The 15700-nt window shown below is 43.4% G+C and overlaps 1 protein-coding gene across 1 annotated transcript; it reads left to right on the top strand.

Annotated features, from left to right (window-relative positions):
* The first annotated feature begins 1114 nt into the window (after positions 1-1114).
* On the top strand, positions 1115-5146 carry LOC139366634 (type-1 angiotensin II receptor-like). Its single transcript, XM_071104311.1, has 4 exons — positions 1115-1701; positions 1896-2111; positions 4410-4522; positions 4903-5146. Exons 1-4 carry the CDS (start codon positions 1153-1155, stop codon positions 5144-5146), a joined length of 1122 nt encoding a protein of 373 aa, XP_070960412.1. The 5' UTR covers positions 1115-1152.
* Positions 5147-15700: the final 10554 nt, after the last annotated feature.

Raw genomic sequence — 15700 nt, 5'->3', positions numbered from 1 at the left:
CTAAGTCTGTACATAGTCAAAGCTTTCCTTACGTTTGGGTCAGTCACAGTGGTCAGGTATTCTGCCACTCTCTGTTTAGGGTCAGTCACAGTGGTCAGGTATTCTGGATAGGGGGAATGCTGTAACATTAGGGTGTAGGGTGTAGGGTGAATGGTGTAACATTAGGGCGTAGGGTGTAGGGTGAATGCTGTAACATTAGGGTGTAGGGTGAAGGGTGTAGGGTGTATGCTGTAACATTAAGGTGTAGGGTGTAGGGTGAAGGGTGTAGGGTGTAGGGTGAATGCTGTAACATTAGGGTGTAGGGTGTAGGGTGAATGCTGTAACATTAAGGTGTAGGGTGTAGGGTGTAGTGTGTAGGGTGAAGGATGTAGGGTGTAGGGTGTAAGGTGAAGGGTGTAGGGTGTAGTGTGTAGGGTTTAGTGTGTAGGGTGTAGGGTGTAGGGTGTAGTGTGGAGTGTGTAGGGTGTAGGGTGTAGGGTGTAGTGTGTAGGGTGTAGGGTGAAGGGTGAATGCTGTAACATTAGGGTGTAGGTTGTAGGGTGTAGGGTGTAGGGTGTAGGGGGAATGCTGTAACATTAGGGTGTAGGGTGTAGGGTGAATGGTGTAACATTAGGGCGTAGGGTGTAGGGTGAATGCTGTAACATTAGGGTGTAGGGTGAAGGGTGTAGGGTGTAGTGTGTAGGGTGAAGGGTGTAGGGTGTAGGGTGAATGCTGTAACATTAGGGTGTAGGGTGTAGGGTGAATGCTGTAACATTAAGGTGTAGGGTGTAGGGTGTAGTGTGTAGGGTGAAGGATGTAAGGTGTAAGGTGTAAGGTGAAGGGTGTAGGGTGTAGTGTGTAGGGTTTAGTGTGTAGGGTGTAGGGTGTAGGGTGTAGTGTGGAGTGTGTAGGGTGTAGGGTGTAGGGTGTAGTGTGTAGGGTGTAGGGTGAAGGGTGAATGCTGTAACATTAGGGTGTAGGTTGTAGGGTGTAGTGTGTAGGGTGTAGGGTGTATGGTGAAGGGTGTAGGGTGTAACGTTAGTGTGTAAGCTGTAGGCTGCTTGTGTTCATCAGTGTTCACGGCTTGTTGATAATGACGGCTCCTATCCTGTCGTTGTGTTTCTATAACAGTACTGACTTGTTGCCCTGGGACCTGGATACAGCTGTTAAACGATGGAGAACTATACGGCGGGAGGAGAAGGTATCCTTCTGAACTGCAGCATGTCTGGGAGGCACAACTTCATCTTCACCCTGATCCCGGTAGTGTACGGCTGTAACTTTGTCATCGGCATGGTGGGGAACAGCATGGTGGTGGCGGTCATCTACCGTTACATGAAGCTGAAGACAGTGGCCAACGTGTTCGTCCTCAACCTAGCCATCTCAGACCTTACCTTCCTGATCACCCTGCCCATGTGGGCCACCTTCACAGCCACAGGCTACCAGTGGCCCTTCGGTGGGTTCCTGTGTAAGGCCAGCGCTGGCCTGGTTATGTTCAACCTCTACAGCTCCATCTTCTTCCTCTCCGCGCTCAGCATCGACCGCTACCTGGCCATCGTCCACCCAGTGAGGTCGCGGCAGCGCCGTACTGTGCTCTACGCCCGTATCACCTGCGTCCTGGTTTGGCTCTTCGCCCTCCTGCTGTCCGTCCCCACGGCCCTGACCAGAGACCTGATGCACATCACCAACTACAACATCACCACGTGTGGCGTACTGCACCCTGAGGTTTGACATGATTAGGGCTATTTTTTCATTGAGTGACTCTTAAACAGGAAAATGTTGATATTGTGGTAATTGGTGCTAATACAGTTTTTCTGTTGATTGTGAAGTCTCATTGTGTTTGTATCCCGACCATCTAAGACGGTCTCCATCTGGAGCAGCTCACCACTATTCACAAATAAATTAAATAAATTGTTCAGGGCTCCAGGCACCTCCTCCTCACCATCAGCCTGATGAAGAGCATCCTTGGGTTCCTGTTTCCCTTCTTCATCATCATCACCTGCTACTGCCTGATTGGTGGAGCCTTGGTCAGGGCGCGGAGCATCCAGAAGACCACCCGGTCGAGAGACGATGAGGTGTTGAGGATACTGGCGTCGGCTGTCCTAGTTTTCTTCCTGTGTTGGGTGCCCCACCAGGTGGTAGGAGACTCTCTCCACACACACACTGCATTCTAAAGATACTCACTCTACACACAGTGCATTCTATAGATACAGTGGGGTAAAAAAGTATTTAGTCAGCCACCAATTGTGCAAGTTCTCCCACTTAAAAAGATGAGAGAGACCTGTAATTTTCATCATAGGTACACTTCAACTATGACAGACAAAATGAGAAAAAAAATCCAGAAAATCACATTGTAGGATTTTTTATGAATTTATTTGCAAATTATGGTGGAAAATAAGTATTTGGTCACCTACAAACGAGCAAGATTTCTGGCTCTCACAGACCTGTAATTTCTTCTTTAAGAGGCTCCTCTGTCCTCCACTCGTTACCTGTATTAATGGCACCTGTTTGAACTTGTTATCAGTATAAAAGACTCCTGTCCACAACCTCAAAGAGTCACACGCTAAACTCCACTATGGCTAAGACCAAAGAGCTGTCAAAGGACACCAGAAACAAAATTGTAGACCTGCACCAGGCTGGGAAGACTGAATCTGCAATAGGTAAGCAGCTTGGTTTGAAGAAATCAACTGTGGGAGTAATTATTAGGAAATGGAAGACCACTACAAGACCACTGATAATCTCCCTCGATCTGGGGCTCCACGCAAGATCTCACCCCGTGGGGTCAAAATGATCACAAGAGCGGTGAGCAAAAATCCCAGAACCACACGGGGGGACCTAGTGAAGGACCTGCAGAGAGCTGGGACCAAAGAAACAAAGCCTACCATCAGTAACACACTACGCCACCAGGGATTCAAATCCCACAGTGCCAGACGTGTCCCCCTGCTTAAGCAAGTACATGTCCAGGCCCGTCTGAAGTTTGCTAGAGAGCATTTGGATGATCCAGAAGAAGATTGGGAGAATGACATATGGTCAGATGAAACCAAAATACAACTTTTTGGTAAAAACTCAACTCGTCGTGTTTGGAGGGCAAAGAATGCTGAGTTGCATCCAAAGAACACCATACCTACTGTGAAGCATGGGGGTGGAAACATCATGCTTTGTAGCTGGACGACTGATCCATGTAAAGGAAAGAATGAATGGGGCCATGTATTGTGAGATTTTGAGTGAAAACCTCCTTCCATCAGCAAGGGCAATGAAGATGAAACGTGGCTGGGTCTTTCAGCATGACAATGATCCCAAACACACCGCCCGGGCAACGAAGGAGTGGCTTCGAAAGAAGCATTTCAAGATCCTGGAGTGGTCTCCAGATCTCAACCCCATAGAAAATCTTTGGAGAGAGTTGAAAGTATGTGTTGCCCAGCAACAGCCCCAAAACATCACTGCTCTAGAGGAGATCTGCATGGATGAATGGGCCAAAATACCAGCAACAGTGTGTGAAAACCTTGTGAAGACTTACAGAAAACGGTTGACCTCTGTCATTGCCAACAAAGGGTATATAACAAAGTATTGAGATAAACGTTTGTTATTGACCAAATACTTATTGACCAAATAGACACTGCATTCTATGTATGCTTCCATATGATAGATGTATTTGATGATGTTTCGACCACTCAGGTCTTTATCACATCATCTGACTGACGTATTGAAAATATATCCTATTGTCACACATATTGATCACATGGGAGCGTGCAATACAGTGAGTCTCTTTTCACCGTTAATTGAATAACAATTATTTCCACACCTGCTAGCTCCGACAATAGGATATTTGAGAAGATAGTCAGGACTTGTTTGGTTTATACAGCAGAACCTCAAAGTTTAATCTCTGAATGTATTTGGAATTCTTCCACTGATTCTTTTAAACAGATTATCCTGTCATTATCCTGTTATTATCCTGTTATTATCCTGTTATTATCCTGTTTTTATCTTGTTATTATCCTGTTATTATCCCGTTATTATCCTGTTATTATCCTGTTATTATCCTGTTATTATCCTGTTATTATTCTGTTATATCCTGTTATATCCTGTTATTATCATGTTATTATCCTGATAATATCCTGTTATATCCTGTTATTATCCTGTTATTATCCTGATAATATCCTGTTATATCCTGTTATTATCCTGTGATATCCAGTAATATCCTGTTATTATCCTGTTATTATCCTGTTATTATCCTGTTATTATTCTGTTATATCCTGTTATATCCTGTTATTATCATGTTATTATCCTGATAATATCCTGTTATATCCTGTTATTATCCTGTTATTATCCTGTTATATCCTGTTATTATCCTGTTATATCCTGTTATTATCATGTTATTATCCTGATAATATCCTGTTCCTCCGTGACTTTTCTCTTTCTGTTCCTGTCCTCAGGTTTTACACTTCATGGATCTGCTGGCCCAGCTGAAGGTTGTAACTAACTGTGTGATGGTGGACTTCATTGACACGGCCATGCCCTTTACCATCTGCATCGCCTTCCTCAACAGGTAGTTTTGAGGTTCATCTCAGAAACACGGAACTAAAGTTTTGCATAATTGCGTCAGATGTTACATGCGTCTGTCCACAAGAGACTACCTAGAGGTTAGATAGGTGTGCCAGCAACCGGAAGGTCGCTGGTTTGAATGCCGTTGCCAACTGGGAAAAATCTAGCCTGGAACCAGTCTGTTTGTGCTATTATTACACTACTTTTGTCGACTCAACATGTTTGGCATTTGACACGAAGTACTGGGAGTGGAATGTTAGCACAAAACAGGTATGGATTTCAGGCTAGGACAAGTCTGGTAGGAAGCACATTTCAGTTTCTGTGACAATTGACAATAAAGTCTTATCTGAACTAATTTAATCTTGTCTTATGTTATATCACCAGCTGTGTCAACCCCATCCTCTACAGCTTTGTGGGGCAGAACTTCAGGAAAAACCTGTTCCGACTGCTCCACTGTTCCCCCTCTGGCCCCGAAGGGACACACCCATACATCAGCACTAAGATGTCTACCTATTCCTACCGCGTCTCCGAGGTACTGCACCTCACCAACAAAAACAAGCAGGCCATGGAGGCCATGTCTAATGTGAAGAGAGGAGAGAAAAAGGTGAAGTGTGTAGCTGTGTACTAATTCTAGAACCACAAATAGATTATGTGTTTTAATTCTAGAACCATAAACATATAATATGCGTTCTAATTCTAGAACTATACAGATATAAAGTGTGTTTTAATTCTAGAACTATACAGATATAAAGTGTGTTTTAATTCTAGAACTATATAGATATAATATGTGTTTTAATTCTAGAACTATACAGATATAATATTTGTTCTAATTCTAGAACTATACAGATATAATGTGTTCTAATTCTAGAATGACAAATATATAACATGTGTTTTAATTCTAGAACTATACAGATATAATATGTGTTCTAATTCTAGAAGTATACTATATATTATGTGTTCTAATTCTAGAAACATACAAATATAATATATGTTTTAATTCTAGAACCATTCTAGAACCATACAGATATATTATTATGGAGGAGTGGGCCAAAATCCCTGCTGCAGTGTGTGCAAACCTAATGAAGAACTACATGAAACGTATGATCTCTGTAATTGCAAAACAAAGGTTTCTGTACCAAACTGTACCAAATATTATGTTCTGCTTTTCTGATGTTTCAAATACTTATGTCATGCAAAAAAATGCTAATTAATTACTTAAAAATCATACAATGTGATTTTCTGGATTTTTGTTTTAGACTCCGTCTCTCACAGTTGAAGTGTACCTATGATAAAAAATTACAGACCTCTACATGCTTTGTAAGTAGGAAAACCTGCAAAATATGCAGTGTTTCAAATACTTGTTCTCCCCACTGTATGTGTTTCAGACCTGGAACAATACAGATATGATAAGTATTTTAATTGTAGAACTATACAGATATAAAATGTGTTTTAATTGTAGAACTATACAGATATAATATGTGAAGTAATTGCAGAACTATATATATAATATGTGTTCTAATTCTAGAATGACAAAAATTATAGATCTATACATATATAATATGTGTTTTAATTCTAGAACTATACAGATGTACTATGTGTTTTATTTCTGGAACCATAAAGATAGAATGTGTATTAATTCAAGAAGTGTACAAATATAATCTGTTCTAATTGTAGAATGACAAATATAAATGTGTTATAATCGTAGAACTATACAGATATAATATGTATTTTAATTCTAGAACTATACCGATATCATGTGTTTTAATTGTAGAACGATATATATAATATGTGTTCTAATTCTAGAATGACAAATATATAATATGTGTTCTAATTCTAGAGCCATAAAGATATAATAAGTATTTAATTCTAGGACTATACAAATATAATATGTATTCTAAATCTAGATTGACAAATATATAATGTGTTTTTTAATTCTTGTCAATGGTCTGGGTGCTGTGGGTACGAATGACGAATATCCAGAACAGATAAACAAGACAACTTGACAACAATAAACACGCACAAAACCATGATGGAACCAGAGGTTTAAATAGGGAATCAATTATAACGTAATTGAAACCAGGTGTGAACAATCAAGACAAAGCAAATGGAAAAAGAAATGTAGATCGGTGGATGCTAGAAAGCCGGTGACGTCGACCGCCGAACGCCACCCGAACAAGGAGAGGCACCAACTTCGGCTCCAGCCGCACGCCAGCACTGGCCTCGGGGACGACCCGGAAGACGAGGCGCAGGAAGATCCGGTTGGAGACGGTGAAATTCCTGCAGTAAGGAAAGGTCCAGGATGGCCTCCACCAACACCCAGCATCTCTCCTCCGGACCGTACCCCTCCCACTCCACGAGGTACTGAAGTCCCTCTCCCGACGCCTTGAGTCCATGATGGCTCGCACAGTACACTCCGGGGCACCCTTGATGTCCATAGTGGGCGGAGGAACCTCCCGCAACTGCTGGAGCGGACCAGCCACCACCGGCCTGAGGATAGACACATAGAACGAGGGGTTAATACGGTAATCATGAGGAGCTGTAACCTACAACAAACCTTGTTCAGTCTCATCAGGACTTTAAATGGCTCCACAAACCGAGGACCCAGCTTCCGGCAAGGCAGGCGAAGGGGTAGGTTTCGCAGCAGGTGCTTCAATCTGGCTCTGATGCCACTGTGCCAGGACCGGTTGATAACCTAGTACACACCGAAACAGAGACAGGTTAGTGGAGGAGTGGCGGAGGGAGTTTTAGGCCATCTCTGCCCAGGGGATGAACGCCGCCCCCTCTCCTGGCCGGTCCTGGCAATATGACCGCAGAAACCTACCCACATCCTGGTTCACTCTCTCCACCTGCCCATTACTTTCAGGGTGAAAACCTGAGGTGAGGCTGACCGAGACCCCCAGGCATTCCATAAACGCCCTCCAGACCCTAGACATGAACTGGGGACCCCAATCAGAAACTATATCCTCGGGCACCGGAGGACATGGGTGAACAGGGCCTCCGCAGTCTGTAGAGCCGTAGGGAGACCGGGCAAAGGAAGAAGACGGCAGGACTTAGAAAACTGATCCACAACAACCAGGATCATGGTGTTTCCCTGTGACGTAGGAAGATCCATCACGAAATCCACCGATAGGTGTGACCACGGCCATTGTGGAACGGGTAGGGGTTGTAATTTCCCTCTGGCAGGTGTCTAGGTGCCTTGCACTGGGAGCACACCGAGCAGGAGGAAACATAAACCCTCACGTCCTTAGCTAAAGTGGGCCACCAGTACTTCCCACTAAGACAGCGCACTGTCCGACCGATGCCGGGATGACCAGAGGAGGGTGACGTGTGAGCCCAACAGATAAAACGATCGCGGACATCAGACTGAACGTACAGAAGCCCAACTGGACACTGGAGAGGAGTGGGCTCTGTGCATAACGCCCGCTCGATGTCAGCGTCCACCTCCCACACCACCGGTGCCACCAGGCAAGAAGCCGGAAGTATGGGAGTGGGATCCGTGGACCGCTCCTCTGTGCCATACATCCGGGACAGTGCGTCTGCCTTAGCGTTCTGGGAACCTGGTCTGTAAGAAAGGGTGAATACAAAACGAGGGAAAAACATGGCCCACCTTGCCTGGCGAGGGTTCATTCTCCTCGCCGCCCGGATGTACTCCAGATTGCGGTGGTCAGTCCAAATGAGGAAAGGGTTTTTATCCCCCTCAAGCCACACCTTCAGAGCCTTGACAAAAGCCAACAGCTCCCAATCCCCCACATCATAGTTTCGCTCAGCCGGGATGATCTTCTTCGAAAAGAAAGCACAGGGGCGTAGCTTTGGTGGTGTCCCTGAGCGCTGAGACAGCACGGCTCCTATCCCAGCCTCAGACGCGTTCACCTCCACTATGAATCCCAAAGAGGGATCCGGATGAGCCAGCACGGGAGCCGAGGTAAACAGAGCCCTCAGGTGACCAAAGGCCCTGTCCGCCCCAGCTGACCACTCACACCAGTCACACCAGTCCCCCCTTTAGCAAGGAGCTAATAGGAGCCGCTACCTGACCAAAGCCCCGGATAAACCTCCGGTAGTAGTTGGCAAACCCTAAGAACCGCTGCATCTCCTTTACCGTGGTTGGAGTCAGCCCATTACGTACAGCTGAAATGCGGTCATTTTACAACTCCACCCCTGTCGCGGACAGACGGTACCCTAGGAAGGAGGCGGACTGTTGAAAGAGCAGACATTTCTCAGCCTTGACGTACAGGTCATGCACCAACAGTTGACCAAGCACCCTGCACACCAGGGACACATGCTCGGCACGTGTAGTGGAGTGTATTACAATGTCATCTATATACACCACTACACCCTGCCCGTGCATGTCCCTGAAAATCTTGTCTACAAAGGATTGGAAGACTGATGGAGCATTCCTCAACCCGTAAGGCATGACGAGGTACTCATAGTGCCCAGAGGTGGTACTAAATGCCGTCTTCCACTCATCCCCCTCCCGGATACGCACCAGGTTGTAAGCGCTCCTGAGATCCAATTGTGCAATGACTCTGTCACACTGGCTATGAGCGGCTACGGATAACATTACTTCACCTATGATTTATACCTCTATAGTCAATACACGTAAACCTCCATCCTTCTTCTTCACAAAAAATTAACTTGAGGAGGCAGGTGAAGTGGAAGGCCGAATGTATCCCTGTCCCAGAGATTCGGAGACATATTTTTCCATAGCCGCCATATCATCCTGTGACAGAGGATACACGTGTCTCCTGGGAGGTGCTGCGTCTACCAGGAGATTTATTGCACAATTCCCCCCGTCGATGGAGTGGTAATTGATTTGCCTTCAGTGAGAGCCAAATCGTCATATTCAGGGGGGATGTGCATGGTGGAGACCTGGTTTGGACATTCCACCGTAGTTGCACCTATGGAAACAGCTACACACCTCCCTGAGCACTGATGTGACCATCCCTTGAGAGCCCCCTGTTTCCACGAAATAGTGGGGTCATGATAGGCCAACCAGGGACGCCCCAACACCACAGGAAATGCAGGAGAATTCTCTCCTCATGACCCTCCTGCGCTATCATACATAGTGGAGCAGTGACCTCCCTGATCAGCCCCGACCCTAAAGGACGACTATCTAAGGCATGTACAGGGAAAGGCACATCAACAGGAACAATAGGGATCCCTAATCTAAGTGCAGATGAACAGTCAATAAAGTTCCCAGCTGCGCCTTAATCTACTAGCACCTTATGCTGGGAATGCGGGGAAAACTCAGGAAATTCTATACATACACACATGTGAGAAACAGGAAGCTCTGGGTGAGTCGGATGCCTACTCACCTGGGATGATCCACCAGTGCCCTGCCTGCTGCCTTGACTCCCTGGAGAACCTCCTCAGCACCGACCAGCAGTGTGCCCTCTGCGGCCACAGGTGGTGCAGGGAATGGCCCCCCCCTCCGGTCACCCTCAGAGAAGCACCTCCGAGCTCCATCGGCATCGGACCGGAGGTGCTGGGGGATGGAACTGACGGACCCTGATCCGGACGTCCGCGGGAGGCCAACAGGTTATCCAGCCTGATGGATAGGTCCACCAACTGGTCAAAGGTAAGGGTGGTGTCCCTGCAGGCTAGCTCCCTTCAAATGTCCTCACGTAGACATCACCTGTAGTGGTCAGTCAGGGCCCGCTCATTACATCCCGAGCCGGCGGCCAGAGATCTGAAGTCCAGTGCGAACTCTTGAGCTAAGATGAAACAAGCTTTCCCCCGCCGCTCTCCCTTCAGGTGGCTGATCGAAAACCGCCCAGAAGCGGCAGGTGAAATCCTCATAATTGTTCAACGTCGGTCCTTCCCTTCCCCAGGCGGCCCATTCAAGTGCTTTACCAGTCAGACAGGAGATGAGGGCGTTAACACTATCGCGTCCCGAAGGAGCCGGGTGAACGGTCGCCAGGTAGAGCTCCAGCTGGAGTAGGAACACCTGGCACCCGGCAGCCGTGCCATCATATACCCTTGAGAGTGCGAGCCGAATCCCACTGGATACAGGTGAAAGAGGGGTGGACAGCGGTGTGGGTTGTTGTAGGAGCTGGGGTGATGATGATGGGGTTGCTGGGAAACCACCCTCTCTCCCATCGCTCCATGGTTTGCAGCACGCGATCCATGGCTGTGCCGAGACATTGCAACATAGTCGCGTGCTGCTGGACGTGCTCCTCCACAGGTAGAGGAGGGCTGTGTGCACCTGCTGACTCCATTTACAGATGCATGTTTCTGTCAATGGTCTAGGTGCTGAGGGTAAGGCGGAGTCAGGCGCAGGACACAGAGATGAGTAATAATCGTAACTTTACTCAACAAACAATCTTCCATCAAGGAGAACGAATATCCAGAACACATAAATGAGACAACTTGACAACAATAAACACGCACAAAACCATGATGGAGCCAGATGGTTAAATAGGGAATAAATTATAACGTAATGGAAACCAGGTGTGAACAATCAAGACAAAACAAATTGAAAAATAAATGTAGATCGGTGGAGGCTAGAAAGCCGGTGACGTCGAAGTCGTGACAATTCTAGATCTATATAGATATAATATGTGATCTAATTCTTGAACCATGCAGATATAATATGTGTTTTAATTCTAATTCAGATATAATTTGTGTTTTAATCCTAGAACTACACAGATATAATATGTGTTCTAATTCTAGAACCACAAATATATGAATATATTTGTTTTAATTCTGGAACCGTACAGATATAATATGTGTTCTATTTCTAGAATGACAAATATAAATGTGTTCTAATTCTAGAACTATACAGATATAATATGTATTTTAATTCTAGAACTATACAGATATAATTTGTGTTTTAATTCTAGAACCATACAGATGTAATATGCGTTTTAATTCTAGAACTGTACAGATATAATAGGTGTTTTAATTCTAGAACCATTCAGATATAGTATGTGTTTTAATTCTAGAACTATACAGATATAATAGGTGTTTTAATTCTAGAACCATTCAGATATAGTATGTGTTTTAATTCTAGAACTGTACAGATATAATAGGTGTTTTAATTCTAGAACCATTCAGATATAGTATGTGTTTTAATTCTAGAACTATACAGATATAGTATGTGTTTTAATTCTAGTACAATGCAGATATTATATGTGTTATAATTCTAGAACTATACAGAGATAATACAGTATGTGTTATAATTCTATTTCCTGGTCAGAAACTAGGTTGAAGATAAGGAATCTTATGACAACGTATAAATTCCATGCAGAAGCTTTCGAAAATGAACACAAATTAACTCATTGGACCAGCACTGTTGTTGATTCTACAGAAATGTGGTAATAAAGCTGATGTAGATCATTTGAAAAACGTTTAACTGAATAGAATGACAGTAAAACAGGCTGAGTAGTTAGGAGATTCAGTAGAATTTGTGTTAATTTTCCAAACTTTCTGTAGGGGCAAGAGTGGAACCTTATGCAAAATTATTAATTTGATAAAATATTTAGGAAGAGGTCGTAATTTCACAGAGTCTGTGAAGGAAGAAACCACATGGAAAAAGTGGTAAGCAAGTTACGTTCAAATAGATAACTTTGTGAACAAAGTTCACAAAAAAAAACGACTTTTTTTCCACTTGAGGGGCATCAGGTAGCCAAGTGTTTAGAGCTTTGGGCCAGTAACCGAAAGGTTGCTAGATCGAATCCCTGAGCTGACAAGGTAAAAATCTGTCGTTCTACCCCTGAACAAAACCCACTGTTCCTAGGCTGTCATTGTATATAACAATTTGTTATTATAACCTGTTGAAGCCAGGAGTTCCTCACGAGGAACACCACCCCCCCCGTCCAGCTCAACCCGTGGCGCATGGAACGCAAAAATATTCTTAGAAATATTTAACCTCCACACATTAACAAGTCCAATAGCTCAAATGAAAGATAAACACCTTGTTCATCTACCCAGCATGTCAGAATTTTTAAATGTTTTACGGCGAAAACACACCACATATTTATATTAGACCACCACCGAAATCAAGACAAGCGGCAGCCATTTTGTCCCAGAAAATAAAAAATTATAAAAGCAGGATTAAAAAATAAATCGCTCACTAACCTTTTGAAAATCTTCATCAGACGACAGTAATAGGGCACGTTACACAGTACATTTTTTTTTTTTCAATAATATGCCATATATATCCATAAATGTCCATTTACAATGCACTCATGTTCAGAAATTACTCAAAAATGTCTGCAGGAAATCTAGGTAGCACGGCAAGATAACGTAAATAAACATCATAAACTTTGGCTAAATATACATGTTCCACATATAGTTAGAAAGATACACTGCTTCTTTATGCAACCGCTCTGTTACATTTCTTTTTAACGTTACAGAAATCGCACACTATTCAATATATCTGAGACGGCGCTCAGTTCCAAGCTACATTTCTACGTAATGTTGGAGTCAACAGAAACACAGATTTAAGCATAAATATTCCCTTACCTTCGATGGTCTTCGTTCAGAATGTTCTGGAAGGGTTCATACTTACCCAATACATCGTTTGGTTTCAAGTCTTGCGTCTTTGTATTAGCTACTGCTAATAACATCAGCTGAAATGCACCCAAAACGTCCTCCGGTCCGGATAAGTTGCGCATCAAAACTTCAAAATTACACATTATATGTCGACTAAACAGGTCAAACTAAGTGCAGAAGCAAGCTTTATGATGTTTTAGACGTGCAAAACAAACTTCAATTCAACCGAGCATCGTTTGCTCTTCCCAGGAGTACTGGAACAAAGGAATGGCTGTGACCAATTCGCGCCCTAACGCACAGGTTTTTTTATCGCGACACTTACTCCAATCACTCCTATAGGGCCAATTCTCGCGCGATTTGAACGATTGAACGCTCCAAAGAAAGAGGACATCTAGTGGAAGAGATGGAAAGTGTCCCCAGATCCATAAGTGGTCGGGAAGGGTGGGGGCCATGACGTCAAAGTTGCTCCAACTTTCATGGCCACAAAAACTAGTTTGGAAGAATGCATGCCCTGTGAGTTCTGCTATACTTACAGACATAATTCCAACGGTTTTAGAAGCTTTAGAGTGTTTTCTATCCAATAATAATTATTATATGCATATATTAGCAATTTTTTATAATTTTTTTTTCAGTTTTCTAGGGGTACCCAATTTCTCCAAAGGGGGCGTAAATCTGCCATGTCCTAAACAGGAGTACTGGAGGACTTGCCTAGTTAAATAAAGGTTAAATAAAAAATGTAAATACCAGCTCTGACCTGATAGCTACTTTAATGAGGAAAACATTTACTTACTATGCCTGTGATATGTGGTTGTCCCACCAGCTATTCTTTAAATATATTTTTATTTTATTTCACCTTTATTTAACCAGGTAGGCTAGTTGAGAACACCTTTATTTAACCAGGTAGGCCAGTTGAGAACACCTTTATTTAACCAGGTAGGCTAGTTGAGAACACCTTTATTTAACCAGGTAGGCTAGTTGAGAACACCTTTATTTAACCAGGTAGGCTAGTTGAGAACACCTTTATTTAACCAGGTAGGCTAGTTGAGAACACCTTTATTTAACCAGGTAGGCTAGTTGAGAACACCTTTATTTAACCAGGTAGGCTAGCTGAGAACACCTTTATTTAACCAGGTAGGCTAGTTGAGAACACCTTTATTTAACCAGGTAGGCTAGTTGAGAACATCTTTATTTAACCAGGTAGGCTAGCTGAGAACACCTTTATTTAACCAGGTAGGCTAGTTGAGAACACCTTTATTTAACCAGGTAGGCCAGTTGAGAACACCTTTATTTAACCAGGTAGGCTAGTTTAGAACACCTTTATTTAACCAGGTAGGCTAGTTGAGAACACCTTTATTTAACCAGGTAGGCTAGTTGAGAACACCTTTATTTAACCAGGTAGGCTAGTTGAGAACACCTTTATTTAACCAGGTAGGCTAGTTGAGAACACCTTTATTTAACCAGGTAGGCTAGTTGAGAACACCTTTATTTAACCAGGTAGGCCAGTTGAGAACACCTTTATTTAACCAGGTAGGCTAGTTGAGAACAAGTTCTCATTTACAACTGCGACCACGCCAAGATAAAGCAAAGCAGTGTGACACAGACAACAACACAGAGTTACACATGGAATAAACAAGCATACAGTCAATAATACAGTAGAAAAATAAGTCTACATACTATGAACAAATGAGGTGAGGTGAGATAAGGGAGGTAAAGGCAAAAAAAAGGCCATGGTGGCGAAGTAAATACAATATAGCAAGTAAAACACTGGAATGGTAGATTTGCAGTGGAAGAATGTGCAAAGTAGAGATATAAATAATGGGGTGCAAAGGAGCAAAATAAATAAATACAATACAGGGAGAGGAAGTTGTTTGGGCTAAATTATAGGTGGGCTATGTACAGGTGCAGTAATCTGTGAGCTGCTCTGACAGTTGGTGCTTAAAGCTAGTGAGGAAGATAAGGGAGAAATACTTTAACTTTAATGTCCAGTCTACCACCTACGTCTTCACAACAGAACTTTAAGGTCCAGTCAACGTCCTAGGTCTTCACAACAGAACTTTAAGGTCCAGTCAACATCCTAGGTCTTCATAACAGAACTTTAAGGTCCAGTCAACGTCCTAGGTCTTCACAACAGAACTTTAAGGTCCAGTCAACGTCCTAGGTCTTCATAACAGAACTTTAAGGTCCAGTCAACATCCTAGGTCTTCATAACAGAACTTTAAGGTCCAGTCAACGTCCTAGGTCTTCATAACAGAACTTTAAGGTCCAGTCAACGTCCTAGGTCTTCATAACAGAACTTTAAGGTCCAGTCAATGTCCTACGTCTTCATAACAGAACTTTAAGGTCCAGTCAACGTCCTAGGCCTTCACAACAGAACTTTAAGGTCCAGTCAATGTCATAGGCCTAGCTGTAAAGTATGGCACATGAGATTGGTAACTTTCCCGAAATTCACAGGTTTTTCCAGAAATCCTGGTTGGAAGAATATTCCTGCTTATTCCCTCCTAATTCCTATAATTTTACTATCAGAATTTCTGGAAAACTCAGGAATTTCGGGAAAGTTACTGTGCAACTCTAGGGAGAAACGATGATGATGAGAATATACATTCTGTTTATATTCTGTATCTGTGTTAGATCAGTTGTTTTGGTGTTATTAAAACATGTTGACATCTTTCCATAGATATGTATCTATTCT

The sequence above is a fragment of the Oncorhynchus clarkii genome, chromosome 15 (genome assembly GCF_045791955.1).
Source record: "Oncorhynchus clarkii lewisi isolate Uvic-CL-2024 chromosome 15, UVic_Ocla_1.0, whole genome shotgun sequence".
NCBI classification, from domain to species: domain Eukaryota; kingdom Metazoa; phylum Chordata; class Actinopteri; order Salmoniformes; family Salmonidae; genus Oncorhynchus; species Oncorhynchus clarkii.
The sequence above is the reverse complement of the archived record's forward strand: the minus strand, read 5'-3'. Positions and strand labels throughout refer to the sequence as shown.